At 51.7% G+C, this 21,712-nt stretch overlaps 8 protein-coding genes across 8 annotated transcripts; 3 read left to right on the plus strand and 5 right to left on the minus strand.

Annotated features, from left to right (window-relative positions):
• Positions 1 to 253: 253 nt before the first annotated feature.
• On the minus strand, positions 254 to 493 carry CCOS01_14040 (uncharacterized protein; the record flags this gene model as incomplete). The annotated part of the gene is made up of 1 exon (XM_060462184.1): positions 254 to 493. One exon carries the CDS (start codon positions 491 to 493, stop codon positions 254 to 256), a length of 240 nt encoding a protein of 79 aa, XP_060307280.1.
• Positions 494 to 580: 87 nt separating this feature from the next.
• On the minus strand, positions 581 to 820 carry CCOS01_14041 (uncharacterized protein; the record flags this gene model as incomplete). The annotated part of the gene is made up of 1 exon (XM_060462185.1): positions 581 to 820. One exon carries the CDS (start codon positions 818 to 820, stop codon positions 581 to 583), a length of 240 nt encoding a protein of 79 aa, XP_060307281.1.
• A 1,621-nt stretch (positions 821 to 2,441) lies between these two features.
• Positions 2,442 to 4,587, plus strand: CCOS01_14042 (FGGY-family pentulose kinase; the record flags this gene model as incomplete). Its single annotated transcript, XM_060462186.1, has 5 exons — positions 2,442 to 2,446; positions 2,554 to 2,584; positions 2,659 to 2,784; positions 2,872 to 3,444; positions 3,529 to 4,587. The coding sequence occupies 5 exons, from the start codon at positions 2,442 to 2,444 to the stop codon at positions 4,585 to 4,587; spliced, it is 1,794 nt and encodes a 597-aa protein (XP_060307282.1).
• Positions 4,588 to 5,501: 914 nt separating this feature from the next.
• On the plus strand, positions 5,502 to 7,911 carry CCOS01_14043 (VTC domain-containing protein; the record flags this gene model as incomplete). The annotated part of the gene is made up of 2 exons (XM_060462187.1): positions 5,502 to 7,745; positions 7,819 to 7,911. The coding sequence occupies 2 exons, from the start codon at positions 5,502 to 5,504 to the stop codon at positions 7,909 to 7,911; spliced, it is 2,337 nt and encodes a 778-aa protein (XP_060307283.1).
• A 1,451-nt stretch (positions 7,912 to 9,362) lies between these two features.
• On the minus strand, positions 9,363 to 10,787 carry CCOS01_14044 (uncharacterized protein; the record flags this gene model as incomplete). Its single annotated transcript, XM_060462188.1, has 4 exons — positions 9,363 to 9,649; positions 9,801 to 9,866; positions 10,267 to 10,679; positions 10,759 to 10,787. The coding sequence occupies 4 exons, from the start codon at positions 10,785 to 10,787 to the stop codon at positions 9,363 to 9,365; spliced, it is 795 nt and encodes a 264-aa protein (XP_060307284.1).
• Positions 10,788 to 11,072: 285 nt separating this feature from the next.
• Positions 11,073 to 12,891, minus strand: CCOS01_14045 (NACHT domain-containing protein; the record flags this gene model as incomplete). The annotated part of the gene is made up of 6 exons (XM_060462189.1): positions 11,073 to 11,122; positions 11,238 to 11,810; positions 11,858 to 12,232; positions 12,290 to 12,473; positions 12,548 to 12,571; positions 12,637 to 12,891. The coding sequence occupies 6 exons, from the start codon at positions 12,889 to 12,891 to the stop codon at positions 11,073 to 11,075; spliced, it is 1,461 nt and encodes a 486-aa protein (XP_060307285.1).
• A 483-nt stretch (positions 12,892 to 13,374) lies between these two features.
• Positions 13,375 to 16,479, plus strand: CCOS01_14046 (DNA repair protein rad5; the record flags this gene model as incomplete). Its single annotated transcript, XM_060462190.1, has 10 exons — positions 13,375 to 13,629; positions 13,684 to 14,225; positions 14,441 to 14,538; positions 14,711 to 14,741; positions 14,800 to 14,993; positions 15,046 to 15,790; positions 15,841 to 16,026; positions 16,106 to 16,256; positions 16,309 to 16,401; positions 16,456 to 16,479. The coding sequence occupies 10 exons, from the start codon at positions 13,375 to 13,377 to the stop codon at positions 16,477 to 16,479; spliced, it is 2,319 nt and encodes a 772-aa protein (XP_060307286.1).
• A 3,091-nt stretch (positions 16,480 to 19,570) lies between these two features.
• On the minus strand, positions 19,571 to 20,317 carry CCOS01_14047 (uncharacterized protein; the record flags this gene model as incomplete). Its single annotated transcript, XM_060462191.1, has 2 exons — positions 19,571 to 20,126; positions 20,292 to 20,317. Coding segments are annotated over 2 exons (582 nt in total), but the record flags the coding sequence as incomplete, so codon positions are not given.
• Positions 20,318 to 21,712: the final 1,395 nt, after the last annotated feature.

The raw sequence follows: 21,712 nt of genomic DNA on the forward strand, positions 1-21,712 counted from the left end.
ATTATGCAGCCCTGACAGGTATGGTTAGGTAGCAAGCGGAATAGAGGAATATTACCCTAAACAAATCTTGAGATTGTGGTGCATGGAAAAGGTGTTCCGCTTATGATTTTCCTTGTGTGAGTTTACTCCACAGTAGCTCTTGTGATCCATGTCCTGGGGGAGAGCAGCAGACACGTTCGTTTCCACACTCCCCACAGTCCACAGTCTTGACTCTGCGCTAGAGGGTGGCCTATCTGTCGCATCCCTGTCCAGCTTATGTCTGATTCGACAATTGCTTACAAGTTTTTGGGAGCATTCTGGTTTGAGAGTATTCCGGTGAATGTGGCGGGCTAGAGCTGATTCGGGCTACGTTTGGGAAATCCATGGTGAGGAAGAAAGTACACAAACTCTGAGGCGGGTTGTTGGGCAGTGATTGGGTCGCATGAAGACGGGAAAGATGGAGAAGAAAAAAAAGGAAGGGAGGAGGGGTGGGTGCGAAGGGTGGTTTGATCATTGATGGCGTTGGGTTTTTTCTTTTGGTTTCGGCACCGCAAAAGGATGAAGCGGCGGGCGAAGCGGGCGCGGGCGGGAAACGGTAGCCTTACGGTAGAGATGGTGTTGAGGAAGGCACGGCCGGGGGAGGATTCCTGTTGATTGCCACAAGGCCCCAGGGGAGCGGGGGGAACGAGTTGGGAGTTGGCCGGTGACCCGGGGGCGGGATGAGTGCCCCGGCCCACCGTTTTGGGGGGCTTGCCGGGCCTCGTGTCTTTTTTGGTTCGGGGGTAGGGTGGCACGGTGGCTGAGACAAAGGTGTTTCTCCTCTTTTCCCGTGGTTCGTCATCGTGTTTAAGATGACTCCATCGTACCGTTTATATAGACTCGTTAGGTTGAGAAAGGATTCGCCGGCGACGCTACCGGTTCTAGTCCCAACCACCATAGAGTTTGACAGGAGACAGTGGGATGTTACCTAGTTCTAGGCGACTATTAATACAGATGGAGGGAAGCCTCACTGATGGCATCTTCAAGATCTCGAGATCACACGTAGTTGATCAATACTTGAAGTAATTCTATTCTCTTTTGTTGGAATTTTGGAATGGTGAATATGTCATAACGGGGACTGGTGGTTTTATGCGGGCAGCAAAGTCAGTCTTGCAGCCAAATTAGTCATGTCTAATCTGGGCTCTTTGTGTCACACATCAGGTGGGAGAAGTATCAGAACCAGAACGGTAGACGTCAGACGGTAGAAGATCAACAAAGCTGGTGTTGAGGTTTCCAAGCTGCCCAGTCCGGAGACTTTGGAAAACACGAGGCTTGCAGACCCTGTGGCTCTGGGAGTCTGGAATCGAGTGGTTGGGCTTCTGGAACCCTTTGGGCCATCTCCTTCCTCAGGGACCCTCCCGGCTTTTCCAACATCTTCCCCGAGCATCCGTCCCATCACCTTCCTGCATGGTTGCATGGTTTGCTGCCAATCTGCCACTCTGCTTTTCCCCGCCAGCTCTGGACTGCTGCTTGAGGTTCCTAATATGGAACGAGATTGTCAGGTGGGCTTGGCCATCTTGTTTTCTACCAGTCCACACTATTACCTTACAGATAGTGTACCATGTCCCAAAAGGTCACCCTTGCCGCCCCCATGCAACCCCCAAGATTCTAATTCTTGATGGGCGCGGGGGGCCACTGGGGGGTGGTGCGGATGTCGGCTTACAGTGGATTTTTTGCCCCTCCACCCCTCCATGCCCTCGGTGTTGCCCCCGTCCCGAGGGTAGTCCCAGCTTGGAACCTCCCCGGGGGGAATACCTAGCGCTTGGAACTGCAGCTCTTACACCACAGGTGGCACGCGGATCCCAACCGGACATGCTTATGGCTTCTTTCCTTTTTGCTGTGTCATTTTTTTTTTTGCCATCCGAGGGGCTGGTTGGCCCTGTCTTGCATCATGTACTGCCCATCTGGCAGCAAGTACCTGCAAGGCAGGGTAGCTCTTGTACGTACCTAACTGCTCTCACCTCACCTTTACCCCACTTGGAGGGGCAAAAGGGGTCCAGGTCCTACGCAGTAGGCGCAACACTAGCTACCGTACCTTACGGTGGAAGAACCGCCATCTACGCAGTAGTAAGGTAAGGTAAAGCAGGCAAGCACCAAGCTCCCGTCCCCTCCCTTTCGTCGCAGGAAGAAGGGACGAAAAAATAAGGGTGTGTGCCGATGATGGAGGTCTGGATTGAACCTGACCTTTTCCAGTGAATCAGACCGTCCCCCGTCCTGGTCGTATTGTGGTGCTCTTTTAAGGAAGAGCTCCCGTCGCCTTTTTTGTTGATCAACAAAACCGCCTTTGCCCAAGAAGCTCTACACTTTCACGCCTTGTCTGCCTTCCCTCCCTACTCCCTACCACAGACTGCCAAAGAAATCACACGATCTTCTCCTGCCCGCGAATAGGACCTTACTATTCGTAATCACCCTCGGTCTGCACAATGGAGTAAGTTCAAGCCACTGTTCCAGCCAGTTGCCTACCTGCCTGTGACCGAGCAATCGAGCTGGCCCAAAGCCTCACGATGTATCTAAGAGCTAACAGTCTACCTCTAGGGTCCAATCCACCGCACCTCCCCAACCTCTGGTAAGTTCGACCGGAACGGAGCTCCGTTCCTTGATTTTCAGAGACCAGACCATTGACTCGAAGTGTTTTACCAGGACCACTACATCGGCATCGATGTCGGCACTGGTTCGGCCAGAGCTTGCATCATTGACGAGACTGGCGACATCAAGGGCCTTGCTAGCGAGCCCATCAAGCTGTGGCAGCCTGAGACCGGATATTATGTAAGTCACTTCAGAGCCTCGCCTTCTCTTCATCACTTTGGCGGTCAATCCCCCCGAGGAGTTGAGCTCAGCTGACCTTTCCGGAAGGAACAATCCACTTCAGATATTTGGGCATGCATCTGCCACTGCGTGAAGCAAGTCCTCGTCGAGTCCAAGGTCGACCCTGATATTATCAAGGGCATCGGTTTCGACGCAACCTGCTCCCTCGCCGTCTTCAGCCACGATACCGACGAGCCCGTCGCCGTCACCGGCCCCGATTTTGACAATGCCGATGGTAACGACCGCAATGTTATTCTCTGGCTGGACCACCGCCCCGTCGAGGAGACGGAGAAGATCAACGCCACGAAGCACAACCTGCTCAAGTACGTTGGCGGAACCATGAGCATCGAGATGGAAATTCCCAAGGTCCTGTGGCTCAAGAACAACATGCCCAAGGAGCTCTTTGACCGCTGCAAGTTCTACGACCTTGCTGATGCGCTCACGCACATGGCCACTGGCAACGAGACGCGGAGTTTCTGCAGCACCGTCTGCAAGCAGGGCTACGTTCCTGTCGGTGTTGACGGCAGTGTCAAGGGCTGGCAGGATGACTTCCTGGCCACAATTGGGCTCGAAGACCTTGTTGAGGACGACTTCAAGCGTATGGGTGGTGTCAACGGGGTGGTGAGCCTTTTTCATTTGAACCCTCCTCCTCTATTGCTTCAGCGTCGAGACAAAAGTGCAATTGACTGACTTGGTTTTTCACAGAACGGAAAATACCAGAGCGCTGGCGAGCTCGTGGGTGGTCTTTGCAAGAAGGCCGCGGCAGAGCTCGGCCTTCCCGAGGGTATCGCCGTTGGTGGCGGCGTTATTGACGCCTACGCCGGCTGGATTGGTACTGTCGGCGCCAAGGTCGAACTTCCGCCAGGCCATCTCGAGGCGGACCAGCCCAAGAACGACCTTTCCCAAGCCTTCCACAGACTCGCGGCGGTTGCCGGTACATCGACGTGCCACTTGGCCATGTCCAGAGAGGCAGTGTTCGTGCCTGGCGTTTGGGGCCCATACCGAGACGTCTTGCTTCCTGAGTTCTGGATGGCCGAAGGTGGCCAGTCTGCCACCGGCGAGCTCCTTCGACACATTCTCGAAATCCACCCTGCCTTTATCGAAACGAACGCGCTTGCCACGGCCGAGTCGAAGAACATTTACGAGTTCCTGAACTCCCACTTGGAATACATGCGTGAGAAGAGCGGTGCCCCGTCAATCTCATACCTGGGCCGTCACTTCTTCCTATACGGTGACCTGTGGGGTAACAGATCACCAGTCGCAGACCCGAACATGAAGGGTGCCGTGGTTGGCTTGAGCAGCGACAAGACCACGGACAACCTGGCGTTGTGGTACTACGGCACGATGGAGTTCATCGCCATGCAGACTCGACAGATTGTTGAGGCGATGAACACGTCCGGACACGAGCTTAACACGATCTTCATGTCCGGCAGTCAGTGCCAGAACCCACTGTTAATGGACTTGATGGCTACCATCTGCGACATGCCTGTCTTGGTACCCAAGTACACCAACGCGGCCGTTGTTCACGGTGCTGCCATGCTGGGCGCCAAAGCGGCGACCGCGACTGAGGATGGCACAACGGAGAACCTGTGGTCCATCATGGACCGTATGAGCAAGCCTGGCCGCCTCGTGAAGCCAGGCACACTCAAGGGCGAGAAATTCTTGTTCGATGCCAAGTACAAGGTGTTCCTGGATCAATGCAAGACGCAACAGGAGTACCGGAAGCAGGTTGATGCTGCCCTCGACCAGTGGCTCAACAACTGAAGTGTTTTGGGAATGGGTTTTGTGGTGTGAAACGATTAGACGGCCTCGGGAATTGGGTGAAGGGGCATTTACGGCCTGCAGTAACGGAACTTGAATTTTAACTGGAAGGGCTGTAACAGGAGTTGAAGGGATAATGAGAATAGCCATTCTTTCATGAGTAAAAACGAAATAGTTTGAACGACGATTTCACATTCTGCAATACCCCATGTCATAAAGTGATTTAAATCGGAGTATTCCTGCCGATGCGGCCATATGTGAGGTAGTAATTCGCATACCTTCGGCATCAATCGATGGCGCCCCACCGGATGGGTTTCGTAGCTGCAAAGCTGCATCTGTAGCGAACACACGTGCCTCTCAGTGCAGCTGTTGATAGGACAATGGCTGCGGCGCTACGTAACGGGACTGTGGAACTTTGCGGTGCTGGGACGGGAGAGTGGTGGGGCCGCGCGAGCAACACAGGCCAAGCTTCGCCTTCTTGCAGGTGCCAAACACCATCTTCTTCAACTGTCACCCACGACCTTACCTCTTTTTCTCTGGTTAGACTGGTGATTATTCCCACTTCTGCGCTTGAACTAGACGACAGGAATTCGCCTGACGGGAAGAGCAGGAAGAATTAGGACCGAAGCAAGGAAGAAAAAGACGAGGGTTTCGTTCGATATCCCCTGTCGCGCGCCAGCCACATCAACCAGCGTTGCCTCGTTACACCCGAACCCGAAGCTTGTTTTTTTCCTAGTCACGACCTACCCCTTCGACCAACTCGATCGAGATTTTTCACGACCAGACTTCCCAGCTTACACCTCTGTCATCCTTGGGGTTCAAAAGCATCCGCGACTTCCGATATCCCGTATCGAAGCGACTGAAGCGACACTCCCGTCTATCCCAACCTCGGACCCTATCTACCACCAACCGTCGCGATGCGCTTTGGGAAGACACTGCGGTTGGCCGTGTACGCGCCATGGAAGGACAAGTACATCGACTACGCGAAGCTCAAGTCGCTTCTGCGGGAAGACAAGTACGATGACGAAGATGTTGCGTGGACAGAGGACGACGAGAACCGCTTCTGCGACGAGATTTTCAACGGTCAACTCGAGAAGGTCGCCGCGTTTCAGGAGCAGACCTTCAAGGCTCTGAAAGACCGAGTCGAAGCCGCGTTTGAGAAGCTCAAGGAATTGGCACCGCCGACTAGTGAGGAGGATGAAGGGGCGGACAACGACCAGGTCAAGAAGCCCGACGCTGCGACGGCGCAGAAGCTGAAGGACATTGAGACGGAGCTCGACAAGATCACGACCGAAATCTCGGAGCTGAAGAAGTACAGCAACATCAACTACACTGGTTTCCTCAAGATCGTCAAGAAACATGACCGCAAGAGGGGCGATAGATACAAGGTGCGACCGATGATGCAGCTGAGCCTGGCGAAACGGCCCTTCAACTCGGAGCAAGGCTACTCGCCCTTGCTCAACAAGCTGTCCATCATGTACTATGCTATTCGGCAGCAGCTGGACGACGGCGCCGGCGATGCGCAGCCACTGGATCTTGAGAGCCAAGGAGAGACGCGGCACGGCGAGCGGTACACCGCCCACAAGTTCTGGGTCCACCCGGATAACCTACTGGAGGTCAAGACGTATATTATGAGACGTCTTCCGGCCCTTGTCTACAGCGAGCAGTCCGCTAAGGAGCTGGATGGAAGCAATGACCCGACCATCACGTCGCTTTATTTTGATAACTCAAAGTTCGATTTGTACGGGAAGAAGGTGGAGCGCAAGGCGGAAGCGTCCTCGCTCCGCGTACGTTGGTATGGCCAGTTGAGTGCGAAGCCTGAGTTGTTCCTCGAACAGAAGATTGTTGGAGAACAAGGATCCAGCGAGGAGCGAAAGTTTCCCATTAAGGACAAGTATATCAAGCCCTTCATCGACGGCACCTACAAGATGGAGAAGACGGTGGAGAAGATGGAGCGTCAGGGCCAGCAGGCGGAGGTGGTTGAGAATTTCAAGAGCACCGTCGAGTCTCTTCAGGGTTTCATGCAAGAGAACAAGCTACAGCCCGTCTTGCGCGCAAACTATGTTCGCACCGCTTTCCAGAAGCCCGCGGACGACCGCGTGCGTATCTCCATCGACACAGAGGTAGCCTTCATCCGGGAGGACACGCTGGACAGAGATAGGCCGTGCCGCGACCCAGCAGAATGGCACCGTCTCGATATTGACGGTCGAAACCTGACGTACCCGTTCAAGGATATCAACCAGAGCGAGGTCTCCCGTTTCCCCTACGCCATTCTGGAGATCAAGCTGAAAGAGGACCCCAACCGTAAGCGCCCTGCGTGGATCACGGATCTGATGGCATCCCACCTGGTGCACCCCACGCCTCGCTTCTCCAAGTTTGTCCACGGCATTGCCTCCTTGTTTGAGGACTTTGTCAATAACCTGCCCTTCTGGTTGAGCGATCTGGAGGCGGACATCCGCAAGGACCCGCAGGTGGCTTTCGAGGCCGAGGAGCAGCGCAAGGCGCAGAGAGCCGAGGACGAGCAGGCCGTCGGCAGCTTTCTGGGCAATAAGGTCAGCTCGTATAAGATATCCAAGAGTTCGCCGGCCGGCCAGTCGTACCTCGCCAACAGAATGGCCGCCGAGAGCTCGCGCTCCCAGTCGAGACCCGTCAACGACGAGTCACAGCAGTCGTCGAGCCGCCAGAACGGCGAGGGCTCCAACGGCCAGCAGAGGAGCTACGGCACGCTTTCGTCCGTGCTCCCCGGCTTCTCTCTGTCCAAGTACTCGCAGGCGCGGAGGGCGCAAAAGAACCAGCAGCAGCTGCCCGAGGGCGTCGTGGAGCCGACCGAGTGGATCAAGAACTCGGGCGAGCTCAAGATTGAGCCCAAGGTGTGGCTGGCCAACGAGCGCACGTTCCTCAAGTGGCAGCACATCTGCATCCTGCTCGGCGCGCTCGCAGTGTCGCTCTACACGGCCGCCGGGGAGAATTTCCTGGCCGAGGTCATGGGCATCGTGTACATCTGCATCGCCGTGTTTGCGGGTATCTGGGGCTACGGTATGATGAGGCTGCGGAGGAAGATGATTATCGGCCGCAGCGGCAAGGATTTCGATAACCTTGTCGGGCCGTTGATTATCAGCATCGCCTTGATGGCTGCGCTGGTGATCAACTTTGTGCTTGCCGTAAGTTTCCCCTTCCGTTTGAACTTTTACAAACGTGATTCGTGAGTGAAGATACTAAAATGTGGTTTTCTAGTACCGCTCCGCTATCGAGAGGATGGAGGCGGGCAAGGGGTTGCTCAACAGCGGTAATGCCACTGGGGAGCCCATCCGACAAGAGCTCATCTAAAGGGGGATGGGGTTTGTGAAGTAAAGTGGGGAGGAAAAGCGTTGACTGATGGAGCATCTCATGAGATGTTGCTCACTTTCTCTTTGTAAGCTGTAGTCTGTTTGCGTTTGCATGGTTTGGTTGGTGTGCTGCATTTGGATCGGTGCTCTTTCCTTTTTACTTGGTATTGGTTATGATACCTGTCGACATTAAGGTAGAAGAAGCGGTGTTGTATGAGATAAATATGGAGTGATAATCAATATTCTGTGTGTATGGTTGTGCCTTTTATGACTGTAGCATGTTGTGAGGTGTGATGAGTCGGAGGTAAGAGGAAAGAGAGGCTGATTGTCTTCCAGATGTCGGGATGTCGCACAGGCTTCGTGTTAGCTTGCGCTTAGACGGGCTTCCGTTTCGTGTAAGTCCAAGTGAGAGATTCGAAGAAAATTGTTTCGAGTAATGATGCCATTCAGAAGCTGCCTTGACTTTATAGACTGGCTAGCTATTAGATTCCTTGGTTTGTGACATCAGATATTAGAAAGGGGATCGTTGTCCCGGGCTATTAGACGTCTCCAACGGTGTCTATGAGAGCCAGAAACGGCGTAACAGTCTTCAAGTCCTGTCATATTTCTCTTGTCGTGTGAGAAATTATGGTCCACGTTGATTGTGCGCCTTCGTCCCGGTACAGCACTGGGAAGGTCTTAAAGTCATAGGCGAGGGCTTTTGTGATTCCTTCCACTGTCCGAACATAACAATGGTGAACCAATAGGTCCACGAGCTCTTTGGCAACGGATTACTAGTATTCAATCCTAAGACTCCGGATACTTCGGCATCCTCCCTTCTACAGGATCGATCTTGGCAGTCGGGGTATGGATTGAGATTAGTCTCGAGCTGGAATGACACACAGCCCGTTGGTGGGATCTTGCGCGGGATCTGATCAGTCGTAGCCTTTCCGCTGTACCGGCAAAAACAGCAAATGGTACACCCACTGTCAGCTTCCAGTTGGCCGTGGAAGCTTATTCAAGGAGACAGAATACTCGTGGGACGGAGAGGAGGAGTGATGTGCAGGATGATATTTATATTGAGATTGTCCATCTCGTAGGAGGGGTTCACACATGATTTGGGGGCTGCAGTACAACTACAACATAAGCATGGCCAGAACCTCGAGTTCAAGGTCTCTGAACTGCGACATGATCTGCAAAAGTTCTACTCTTCGGACTTCGAGGCCCTTCAGGGCTTCTTTATTCTATGTTAAAGAATTGTTGGTGTCTCTGATGCCTTTTTGCTTATTGCAGCCGTTTCAACCCTTGTCTAGACACACCCATCCATCTATATCCCGGCCCAAACGCCACTGCTTTTGCTGCTTACCTTGGTGGGGCTGGTCGTGCGAATCAGACAGGCGTGATGCCGATGGTGGCTGGCGGAGGAGCCAGCCGAGGCATACGCAGCGCTTGTGGCGTTGGCGTATGGATTCGCTATTTTTCAGGCTCCATTATCATCTGTCTCTTTACTTGCTGCAAGGCCACTTCCCTCTGCATGGCCATTTCCTTCTGCATAGCCGCGGCCATCTGCCGTTTCTTGATCTGGATAATAAAGTCTCGTAACTGATTGTCTGTGAGGCTCGCAATCTTAGGGTTCGCTTTGCGAGCGTTCATGATGTCGGTCGGCGTCACTTGAATCATATGAGCGGGAATGTCAGGAAGACTTCCCGTTCCTGACATTCCCGGTAGCTGTTGTTGCTTCGCCTGGGACGTCTGCTCGGCTGCAGCGGGTGTCAGCGCATCCACTGATGGTTCTGGAGGACTCTGCTAGAACACTATCATTAGCGGAGAAGCATGGTTGCTTTTACTGGCTGGTAGTTCTTGATGATTCTACTTGGAATTCATTGACGGTGTTGCAGACGCTTGACTTACCTGGCCCAGTGTATGAGAAATCTGCCGAGGAATCGATGGTAGAGGAGGTGAAGGATGGCATCTTCTCTGGTGGTATTTGAGTTGCCTTAGAGAGGTAAACCCAACATCATTGTAGAAGCAGTCTTGTTCGAAGCATCGCAGTTTCTCTTGGTGGCTCGTTGAGTGATCTTTCAGTTGTGAGACTGAGGAGCATCCGATTACAGCTTTGTCGCATCCATAAATGGGACACACGAATGCGGACGGGCCGTATTCTTCTTTAAATGCGATAAAATCCTGAGCTGAAAGCCCCGGACAATTGGCCTCTCTTAATAGGGCGACAACATAAGTGTGATACTTTGTTCTGACGGACGATAGTAATGTTGTATCCCCAGGAGAGGGCATATTCTCTGCACAATTAGAATCATCAATTAGCATATCTGCGTTATGTCAAAGGTAGTAACACAGAAGAATTAAATTGTACACATACCAACCGACTCCTTTGTTGCTTTGCGGAGTTCGAGGGCTTCCTGAATTAGTGCTCTCGTTGAGGGGAGGCTTTCGAACCAATGCAAACGAGAATCGGGGCTTTCCGCATTGGAGGTTCGCGTGGACTCTTCTCCCACCAGGTCGATCCAATTTCTAGCAAGCGCCTTGAGTTGTCCTTGTATTCTCGAAGAATCGGGTGTGCAGAACCCTTGACTGAGCTCAAGGTACTCCAGTAGGTGCTCAATCCAGTATTCATCAGCGTAGGGAAGGAGTCCGTAGAAACCCTGTGCAACACAATAAAGATGCTGCTGGAGTTCCAAGGCTTCGTCGGCCAGAGCCAAGCTCTGTGTCAACTGCGCAATACAGGCAGTTGTGATATCTCGGCAAGAATCTTCCTTGTTGATGAACGGCCCACTGGATTGGGCTTGGAGAAATCTCGCATGAGACGTCAACCAATCTGAGGGTGTGGAAGCAGGCTACTTGGGACACTTACTTGGGTACTGTGGCGTGGATGAATACCATGGTTGCACCTGGACCGTCCTCTATGAATGGTTTGCAAAGATCCAAAACGTTCGGAAACGGTTTCGTTCTCTCATTGATTATGGTCGAATCGGCATGGAGCACTCGACCGAGTCGTAATTCAAATTTCCTCATCGGCTGGCCGCCCTTCGAAAACACCATCCAGCCAAATATTCGTCGTAACTTCGACACATCTGTTACCTGACAACGGCTCATGATACTTGTGAGAATCTTCGAGTACCTGGTTATAATCAGCTACGATACGAAAGATCGGGGAGAGTATAGAGATTACGCCTCTTCAAGGTCTTTGGGAAAGGCCTCGGCGCTCGATATAAGCTCTTGAATATTGTCAGTTGTCTCCAACACCTGTAATATTAGGTGAACCCATAGGAACATTCCTACGCTTCCGTCAGCCCTTCCAATTCTTTTCGTGTTAAAAGGGAATCCCCATACCTTCTGCTCTTTTGAGGATTGTTTCCCGAATTTCAGTGAACACCGATTCGGGGACTCGACCATCTAGCCCTTCATTGATGGCTTCCAGGCGGCTTGAGACAATCAAGCCAATATCCTTACAAACAGACGCAGACTGCTTCCCAACTATCAGTGTTGGTCTGCCCTTCAGGTTCCTCGCTATGCTCGGTATATCCTGGCTAGATATGAGCAACCTGAGGTTTCCCTGCGTCTCTGCCAGCTTTGCCAGGGTCTTGATCAGTTCTCCATGTTCCGATGACCCAATCTCATCGATTCCATCGATGATCAGACGCAAGTCTTCGAAGAACCCAAAAAGTTTTGGGACAAACTCTTTGAGAAATGATGTTGAAGGTGTTTTTCCAGAAACGACACACTCTTTGTACACGAACGATGCCGTCTCCGGAACAAGGTCTAGAATCTGGGCGCATATGCTCCGTAAGACCTGTACGGTTACCCCGTAGCCTGAAGTATGAAAATCGCAAAAGAAAAATAAGCAATTCCAGTTGGGGCTTGATTTGAGGAAGTAGATGAGTTGCGAACATAGGATGGATTTGCCTTTGAAGATTAGTCGGTATCTCTGAGTTAAAGCGGACGCAGCTTACCAGAGCCAGGCTTTCCATGAAGCCACAAGACCGGCTTTCCTCTGCCCTTTTGGAGCCAAGATCGAACCTGGGGTGACCCAGTCACCCATTGAGATGTTCCATCGAGACAACGGTTGTGAAGGCGCTCAAGCTTTTCCTCGTTTCTGTCGCTCACTTGAAGCCACTTGTTGACAGCTTCGCGCTGGTGAATCTCTTCTTTCTTTTCTCGATCTTGCGCGTCCTCCATAAGCTTTTGCCGCCATTCTCTAGCTTGAACTATCTCATAGGAAGCTGCCTCCCTATCTATGAGTTCGCTGGTTTTGGCGATGCTGCCAAGTAATGAATCATATCGATGCTGGAATCGACCCCAACAGGTTGAGAAGAGCATTGCCCATCCTAAAAACAAATGAGCATAAATTTGCGAAATTGGTATTTTTCTTCGGGACACCCTACCCGGCTTCTGTACCAGCCGGTAAGCATGGCAGTGGAAGTCGATGATGTCCTCGTAAATGTGGCCCAGTAGTTGCTGGAAATCGTGGCTGTCTGGGAACGCATTGCCGTATCGAGCGAAACGCGGAAGTGAGGCCCCAATTTGACTATAAGCAGAGAGGATCAAATCCAGTGCATGCGTGTGGTCCTGAGATATCTAAGCGAACCGGCACCCTTAGTATTCCAAGACCCTAATCAAGCGGTAGATGCGAGTCAACTCACTTGGAGAATGAGCTTGAGAGGTGCCTGGATAGATCATATTGATGATCAGATCGTCCGTCTTGGAACTTTTTCTCGGTAGAGGAACTCACCCATATGTAAGGCAGGAACGGAACGCCATTAGATAGGACGTCGATGGGTTTTGTCAAACGATCAGCTGCGTCGAGAAAAGGTACAAGCCGTTCGAAATTTCGTAACTTTTGACGGGAGGCGAGATAGCGCTCCATTTGAGTGATAGCCTCGCGAACATCTTCCACACTCTTGACGTTTTCCACTCGCCGCGTCTCTTCGTCCGACAAGTGTGACCGGAAGCGCTCACATGCTCTTTGGAGCTGCAGAAGAGCCATGTTGAATTATCCAAACCATTTGCGCCGAGAGTTCCGGTGTGCTGTTGTGCCAGAAATTGGGCACGCTTGGGTACTTAATATGTTGCTGTAGGATAGCTAAGACCGTGTTTGCGAATGCCTTGCAAAGCCACTGTTTCCTGAGTTGAAGTGGCGCAATGCAGTCACGAATATTGGCATAGATTAGGTGCCAATCAGCCAATGCATCGCGACCAACCACTCCAATGTGCAGCGATCCTGCATGCACTGCCCAGCGTGTTGTCACACGAGGCTGACATCCCCCTTGTTTATGTGAAGCGGTAAGGCGGCGGTAAGCCTAGCCTGCCTGCAACGTTCAATTCAGCAGTGGTGCTAGTACCCTATAAGAGCCATCTACCTTGATACCGCCCATCCATTGCCAGTCTAACGCTTCGAGGCACATAGCATCCCGTAACTACCAATCTGGGAGACAGTCGTATCACATTAACTGCTCTCTGGACCTCCTCAATGTCGTCGGATCCTCATCATGGCGTAAAGCGAAGGCGAGTAGACGGGAACTTGATAGCATCCGGGTCAGTTACTGTTGCATACCAAGCTTCTGCCTCGGGAGATGAGAATCAGATGACCAGGAAGAAGCTACCAGTGCCTACCAACAATTTTTCTGTTGAAGAATATTCGCAGGTTAACTCTGAGTGGTTCGCTTGCGAATTCGAAGATCTTCAGGTGCCCAATTTCGAGGACCAAGTTATTTGTTTTGGAATGGTATGTTTATAAAGCTTCATTGAAACCTAGGTTCTCCAAGACTAATCAAAGAAGCTTACGTCATTGACCGCACAATGGATGACCGACGTTGAGAAGACCCCAGTAACGAATGTTCATCTAATTCTAGACAACGAATGGCAACTGGTTTCTTCAACAAACCCAGAATTCCGCGCGACTTTGGGCTCACACGGTCGTGAGTTGCTTGAGTTGTTTCACCGCGAAGGCATCAGCATTGATATTCTCGGGCTGCAAGCTGAGCAAGAGGTTGTAGATGATTATAGCATATCACTATGGATAACATTATACGGATCACGGGAAATAGCCCAGGGAGTTGGTAGTACGCTGCAAGAAGCCGAGCTTTATCTACAGGATCCAGCTTTCTCTCTAACAGATGTCGAATACTTCAACCCGCAACGCTTCACTAATACGGCGGGAAGTCGAACGACCGACTTTCGAACTGTCTTTCCAGATGAGGACGAAGTCTCAGCTAGCATGGATGAGGCGCTGGTGGCCATAGACGTGTTGAAGAGCGTTACTTCAACAACTGTGCGACGTGAGACGAGCGGTTCATATCTTCTTCGGACAGAGCTGCAAAGGTGAGAACGAATACGTCTCAACCACGGAATGGAGAAATGCTCATACCAACTGAAATAAGTCACCAGAAGCAAGGCTTGACGTTTATGCTTGAACGAGAACGTGGCTGGCGATTACATGAGCCTAATGGGGACGTGTGGTCTCAACATGTTGACGAGTTTGGGCGAACAACGTAAGACTACTTTCTATGATTCATTGACCTTAAGCTTACTTTCAGTTATATTAATAATGTCAACTCGTCGTTTCGTTGCACACCCCCTGTTCCTTTCAAAGGCGGGATTCTTGCCGATTTCATGGGTCTCGGCAAGACACTCAGTATGATATCACTTATTGCCCATGATAAGCTCTGGGAGAGTGGTTCGCAATCCGTGAGACAGAAACCGAATTCGCTAGGTTCTGGTGGCACCCTTATTATAGTGCCTCTCTCACGTATGTCATTGAACATGTAGAGTCCTGCTTGAACAGAACTAACCAATTTATGCTTTAGTTCTCGACAACTGGGAAAAGGAATTAACCAAGTACGTGATCTTACGGACCGAGAGCTTCGTGTATGTGATCGAGTAACAAATTTCCTAGACACCTTCTTGAGGGTCACTTCAACTGGCGCCGTCATCACGCGAAAACCCAACTGAAAGATGTGTGCCATTTGAGCACGAGTGACATCATCCTCACGACGTACACGACACTTGCGAAGGAGTGGAAAGTTCATGTGCAGACCAATGAGAGTCCGATTTTCTCACACGAGTGGCATCGAATCATCTTGGATGAAGGTATGTACCCTCAATTATCGTGGTCAACCTGCAGGCTGAATTATCAACACAGCACATGAGATTAAGGACCTCAGGACAGCAAAAGCTCAAGCCATATGTGAGCTGAGAGGTGAATGCAAGTGGGTGGTTACCGGAACACCAATTCAGAACCGACTTTCTGAGCTCCACAGCTTATTTCACTTCCTTGGGATGCATCCGTATGATGACAAGAAAGCCTTTGACAGGGACATAACGAACCCCTGGCTTCGCGGGGAAGAGACTGGTCCGGCAGCGCTGAAGAAAATTCTCGGCTACGTTATGCTGAGACGTTCGCAAGACACGATAACCTTACCAGAACGACAGGATCACCGGCGGCACCTTTATCTGAGCTCCCAGGAGCAACGTATGTACGACGCCGTCAAAATCAAGACCATTGAGTTTATCGACAACGCGCTGGCATCTCACAGAGGGAAAGATAGCTACAGTAACGCATTGGAGAAAATCAATGCTCTGAGGCTTGTCTGCGAGCTGGGATGTTTTCAGAAGCCTACATCTTCCACGAGACTACTGCCTAGAACACCAGATCGGCAGTCAACTCCACTTACACCCGGAAGAGAAAGAGAGGAGGACGAAGATGTCCAGAATGGCAGCATTGCCGAAGCGATCGACAGCTTCTGTCCGCCTTTACCTAACCTTGGGTCTAACTGGACCCAAGAACCAAGCGGCATGCTCTGTGGTTCCATGCCCATAGATCAATGGCCGACCAAGATCAAAGCCCTTGTCAACGATATCAAATGCTGCGTTCCGGGAACCAAAAGGTAGCATCAAGGCCTTCCTCGCCCTAGATCACATAACTGACGGAGTCCAGCATTGTATTTTCCTACCGGACATCCATCCTCGATGTCGCAGAACTAGCTCTCAACGACGCTGGAATCTGCTGCGCCAAGATAGATGGCAAGAAAAGCTCAAGCAAGAGGAGTCGTATCATTGACGAATTCTCAAAGGCGGACGGGCCGTCCGTACTTTTGTTGTCCTTAGGTTGCGGCGCTGTCGGGTATGTCCAGCCCATTCACTAGCGCTAAGTTGTGTCACTATCACGCAAGATGTCATGAAATCTGATGTCTTCTAAATAGGTTGACGCTCACTGCTGCTTCGAGAGCCTATCTGCTTGAACCACAATGGAACCCGTCTATTGAGGAGCAGGCACTGGCGAGGATACACAGAATAGGGCAGACTCAAGAGGTCACAACCATTCGATTTGTGATAAGCAATTCCATAGAGCAGGTAAGCAACGTTGCATGCTAGGGAAGAAGACTACTGACAGCCATTGTCGTAGTATGTCTTGGATATCCAGAACGGGAAGCGTGATCTCATGAGTCTCCTGAGCTCAAAGCCTGCGACAAGTCAACAATTGACAGCCAAATTACAGGTAAATCAAACGCTACCTTTCTGTGCACAATGTGCCATCTAACGAATTTCAAAGCAATTGCGTCAGCTTCTAAGATAGGCGATATCCCAGAGATGGAGAAAGGACATCGTGGCTTTCTAGGGAGGGCATCCACGCTCGTCACAAATGGTTCAACTCTAGGCTGATGATCTGAGTAGTGCGAACCGGAATAGATGCTGAATTAGATACAGAAAATAAACAAATCATGATGCAACTATAATAGCTCATCATTACAAGCAGTGCCTTGGTTTGAAGGAGACGACTTCTCTCAGATGGCGTAATCCCCTCAAACATTTCTAACTATGAGAGACAAAGAAAAAGCAAAAAAGAAACAGGGGAGGGAGGGGGGATACTGACCTTATAATTCACGCCCCTATTCGGATTCGAACAGCGCGCCCCTCGGACCAGCACGGCTTCATCGGAGTATTTCATATAACACGACTCTGCGTCAGAGTCGAAACCACCCGGCCATTTGGCCCGGTGGGTGCTGGTGACAGGAACTGTGATTAGACTCCTTAAGTAGCTCGGTATGTCACCTGGACAACCATTACTGGGGAAGGAGGGAAGTAGAGGTGGGAGGTGCGCCTTCCTAACGGGGCAGGGGGCGGAGGCTTTGGGATGGGAGGCACTCGCTTGGCCGCACCTGGGAGGTATACGGTTCTAAGCAAGATGCCTAATCCCCAAGGTAAGGTAGATAGATGGCTTCCCCTTGGCGTCGAGTGATTCATCTGGTGACGTGAAGTAGACGTGCTATGCTTGGAAAGACGGGAGTCAACGAGATCTAGCCTACACGAAGCTTGGAGATGGCGTCGACGTTGGCATGCCTGACCCCTCTTGACATCTGCACTTGCTAATTTGACAGTCTTGTCTTACTTTACCAGTTTCGCCAAGTGGGAAGAACCGTTGATCACCATAACATTACAAGCACTGTCAAGCCGACAGTGTTCTGAGTAAACACTAGTTGACCCATGGAAATGACAGAGTCGAGGAATGAAAGTAAACCGAGGTCTATAAACCCAGTGAGTCTTGTGACGTGACAATTATAGCTGCCGATATTTCTGTTTCTTGTCTGGCAATCCATATGTCTAGCAGACCATGGTAGTCAATCAAGTCTTAGGGATTAATCATTTCTTCTTTATTTCAGCACACCAAAGCTTGTATTCCCAAGCTACTTGTTTGGATGAGCCTTGTCTCTAACCTACTATGTAGAAGCAGACGACCTGGTGGGTAGGGATGATGAAGACATGCCCACGTATATTAAATACGTAACTTGAAAGCCCTCAGAATTGTCAGGAAGGTACCTCGGAATCTGACGGGCTGGAAGACCCGTCAGAGGCAAGACGAACGACGTATATGGCGACCTGCGTGCCTCTGACCCGCTCCTTCCAGGCCTCCGCCTTCCTGCCTCCGCCTTCCTGCCTCCCGTCACTTGCCAGAGGTCATGTGCCGATCCCCACTCCTTCCTATGTTCGCGATATCAGATGAATAAACAATGGAATACACACAGAAAGAAACCCATATAGAACCCCTCGATCCCATTCCTGTCACCAGCCAGCAGGCGCCCCCTTGGGGGTCAGGTCAAAACTGGCTGGGTGGTGGAGTGGTTGAAGTCCACGAACAGCCTAATCGGTGAAGGCTCAGAGGTCCCGAGTTCGAGTCGACCAAAAATCCCAGCATGTGCACCAAGAGATGTAGCCCCCGTTCGCCACCGGGGGGGGTGAACTCTTTTGCTTTTTTTTTTTGGTTTGTCCTTGTTGTCTGAACCTAGACAATACAAGTCGACGAATCGACAAGTAGTAATAGAGAGAGCCACTCGTGCTCTTCGCGGTGACGAGGAGACTCCTCGTCACATGACTTACTTCGATAGATTTACTACTGGCTAGCTATCAATTGCTGCAAAACACTTCCCGGTTGACGAGCTACGGAGAAGAATGCTGCTGGTGCCGCAGAAGCATCAGCCAGGCAATATTCCTCTATTTTAGTCTCTAGACGCCATTCGGTCCTTCAGACGCTTCGGCTAAAGATATAAAGGCCACACTACGAATGATAACACGAGAAAGGCGTGGGCGCACTTACGGTACTACTAAAGCAGGAATGTACTGCTATTGGACACCATAGCCTTTACATACTGGCCCCGAAGAGTACATAACCATGTACCCAGGGGCTCAGGCGGGGGTCTTCACTACTCCAAACTACCGCCTCCAGCCGTGATCTTTTTCTGGGCGCATTCAGTCGATATCGACTGGTATGATATGCTATGGCCCAGTGCATGAACGCGATAGCAGGTGGTCACTAGGTAGGTCCGGAGCGGAACAGACTCCGGAAGAGCTTACGGCATACGCAAAGAGAAATGGCATCGCCGGCAATAGTCCGTGAGTTCAAAAGATGGGCACCAGAATTCACGAATTTGGCATGTCGAAGTGTAGCTTTCTGATCATTGAAGAAAGTTCAGGGTCCAAGAGTCTGCCCAGTGCTTAGGTTGAACTCTGTAGATAACCTCTGGCTCGTAGTTCAGTGCGCCAGGAAGGTTGGACTGATCTTAGTCCAACAGCGTGTTTCGAATGGAGGATTTCCGTGTCTCCGTGGCTATCTTTGTAATCCATTGGGGCGCTGGACTTGGACGTGAGCCATAAGTTGTAAGCAGATGCTGCTTATCAGACTGCTTGCCTTCTCCACCGCCAGGCCGGAGCTACTTAACCGGAGGTCGGAGTGCCGAGGACTTACTATATCGGGGACATGAGAGGGTTGAGCAAGATATGCCGCGGCGGGCGAGAGCGTCGAGATGCAGCGACCATCATGTGGACAGGTAACTTGGAGGTCTATACAAGGCCTTTAATATGGAATCAGAAAGACGGCTTCCAGAATACCAGAGACCCCGGACCCGGCTGTCACACCATCTAGACGACAGGTCGAAACACAAGATCCAGAGTTACACCAGGAAGATCCTTTAGATTGAGGAACATGTCAGACCACTGGTCCACAGACGAGAACGGCGGGGAGTAACATCGTCGGTTCGTTAGACCACGTCAGATTCACAGCGCGTATAGCAGCCGGCATGTTAATGTTGGAGAAGCCGCGGGGAGTGAAAGGCGACCAGTCAATGACGTAAAAGAGAGTTCTCTGCTCTGCTGCGGCAGAGGGCGCAGGGCGGTCATGACAAAGCGAACGGGTGGATGCCGGAAGTGTCGGACATTGGTTTCTGGAGGCGGCAGCGTCGAGGTCCGGTGGGCGGCCATCCGAGTCTGCTGGAGTCTGGTTCGGAGCCGGGTATCACGACATAAAGTAAAGACTTTCGAAGAAGAGTTGGCTCTGGGCAAATGTTTCGCTCACGAGACGAAGGCGGCGGACCCTGAGAACGGTTCTGTTGGGAAAAAAGGCCTGGGTCGTTCGAGACAGGAGCCAGTTCCGGTACAGAGACGTAACAGGTTGATTGGGCGGCTGGGCAACAAGCATCTCGAGGGGTCGCGATCTCGATCGAGGAGTGGTCCAACGGGCGTCGAACTCTTGTTACGGCATCGGATGGTAAAAGCGGTCGTTGACGTGCATGGACGAGGGCGGTAAAAGATGGGTTCGTGGGCTCTAGTGCCGGCGGTGGAGGTGAATAAGTGGTTTGTTGTTGGCGGTAATAGTTGGATAAAGCTAGGATTGGGGTTCCTTGGATTCGGGATCCGGGCAGGGCGTCCAGTTTATTCGATAGGTGTCGTGTACTGCCTACCTAATAGACTACGGATAGTAAGAAGCAGTTGCTGGAAACTTGGGAACAAGCACACCCAAAAAACGAGGCAAACGAGGGACGAAGAAGCTCGGACAGACGCATGGCCCTGGAGTTGGTGCTAGGCGAGTCAGATTGCGTGGAGAGAGCGGGATGACATACGACGTGGCAGGTTTGGATTTCTTGCTTGCCGACAAGGGAGACTGGGTTTCCCTTTCCTCGACGTCAAACGTGCAGGCTCATTCGCTGTTGAGTTGTCGGGCATCTGCGACGGCTTGGCCTATCACGACGAACCTCGTTTGCGGTTGCGTGGTTGACTTTTCCCACAGCCACCTGATCTTGGTTGTAAAAGTAATAAGGCAGTCAGGTATTGACTGACTGGCGTGGCTCACTAAGAACCCAGCAACCAGGACGACAGGCAGCGTGTGGTGTGCACCGTTGACGCTCCTCTGCTCCCGCGTCTAAGATGAAGCTAAGGAAGGTATCCGTGACACTTGCCTGCCTTCATCTTAGTTGTTCTATTCTAGCGAAATGTCGCTTACATGAACGTCTATCCGTCCCTTCCTTTCCGTATGCGCGGTATTAGTGAGTTGCAAGTGGGAAGAAGGCACGGATAGGCAGGTAGGTAGCCTTACTTGACCTTTCCTGACCAGGCTTGCAGACCCGCGACCATCCATCCGGCCAGTGACGGACATCTCCCCCACCGCGGTACCTTCCATCTTTCTAGGGCGATAGAATGTATACTAAGGCAGGTTGGTAATTACCTTGGGTAGATCCCATCACGGAGGAGAAATGTGAAGCAAGGAACCAGCGACCTGCAGGAGATGAAAACTAGCGAGACATGTCCGCAGCAACTGGAGCAACTGCAGCCCTGCGTTGGAAAAGAAAAGAAAGAAAAATTCAATGGCATTGGATCTAAAAACGCCGCAGCTGTCGTGTCCTGGTGTCCATCGCCGCTCCGTTGCATCGCATCAGTCAATGTGCCGTACTGCCCCGTCCACTCACTTTGGTTCCTCCCGTTCCCGGGTGCCCGCTCGCTCACTCTCACACGCATCACTCACTCACCACTTTACCGCACAGCACTCACTCACCACGCACCACACCTCTCACACTCACCCTCCACCACTCATTCACTCTCTCCCTCACTGCCCCCGAAACCCAGAAACCCAAAAACCAAAGGAGACCCGCCGCCGCCCGGACTCACTCCGTCATCTCATGCTTCTGCGACACGTGAACCACCACCTCGACCTGCAGTGAGCGCCACGACTGGACAACCACCATCTTTTTGCTCCCAACTTTGACTTGCCCGATAATTTGTGGTTTGCGGGCGGACCGCTGCGAGGACGGCCGTGAGCAACAAGCTACCTTACGGGGCACAACGGCTTTTTCCCAGCTTTGCATAGCGCTGCGCCCACCTCGACTTGTTGCGGCACCTCGACTTGAGATGCTTCGCTGATCTCTTTCAGATTGCCTCACAGACATTCACCACACAGACCTTGGACCCAACCTCCGACGAAGACGTCCTGTTCCCACGGATACCGATCTTGATAAATCGCTCTAGATCGCCGCGCTTCCAAAAAA

The sequence above is a fragment of the Colletotrichum costaricense genome (genome assembly GCF_030867565.1).
Source record: "Colletotrichum costaricense strain IMI 309622 chromosome Unknown Scaffold_19.1, whole genome shotgun sequence".
Taxonomy (NCBI): domain Eukaryota; kingdom Fungi; phylum Ascomycota; class Sordariomycetes; order Glomerellales; family Glomerellaceae; genus Colletotrichum; species Colletotrichum costaricense.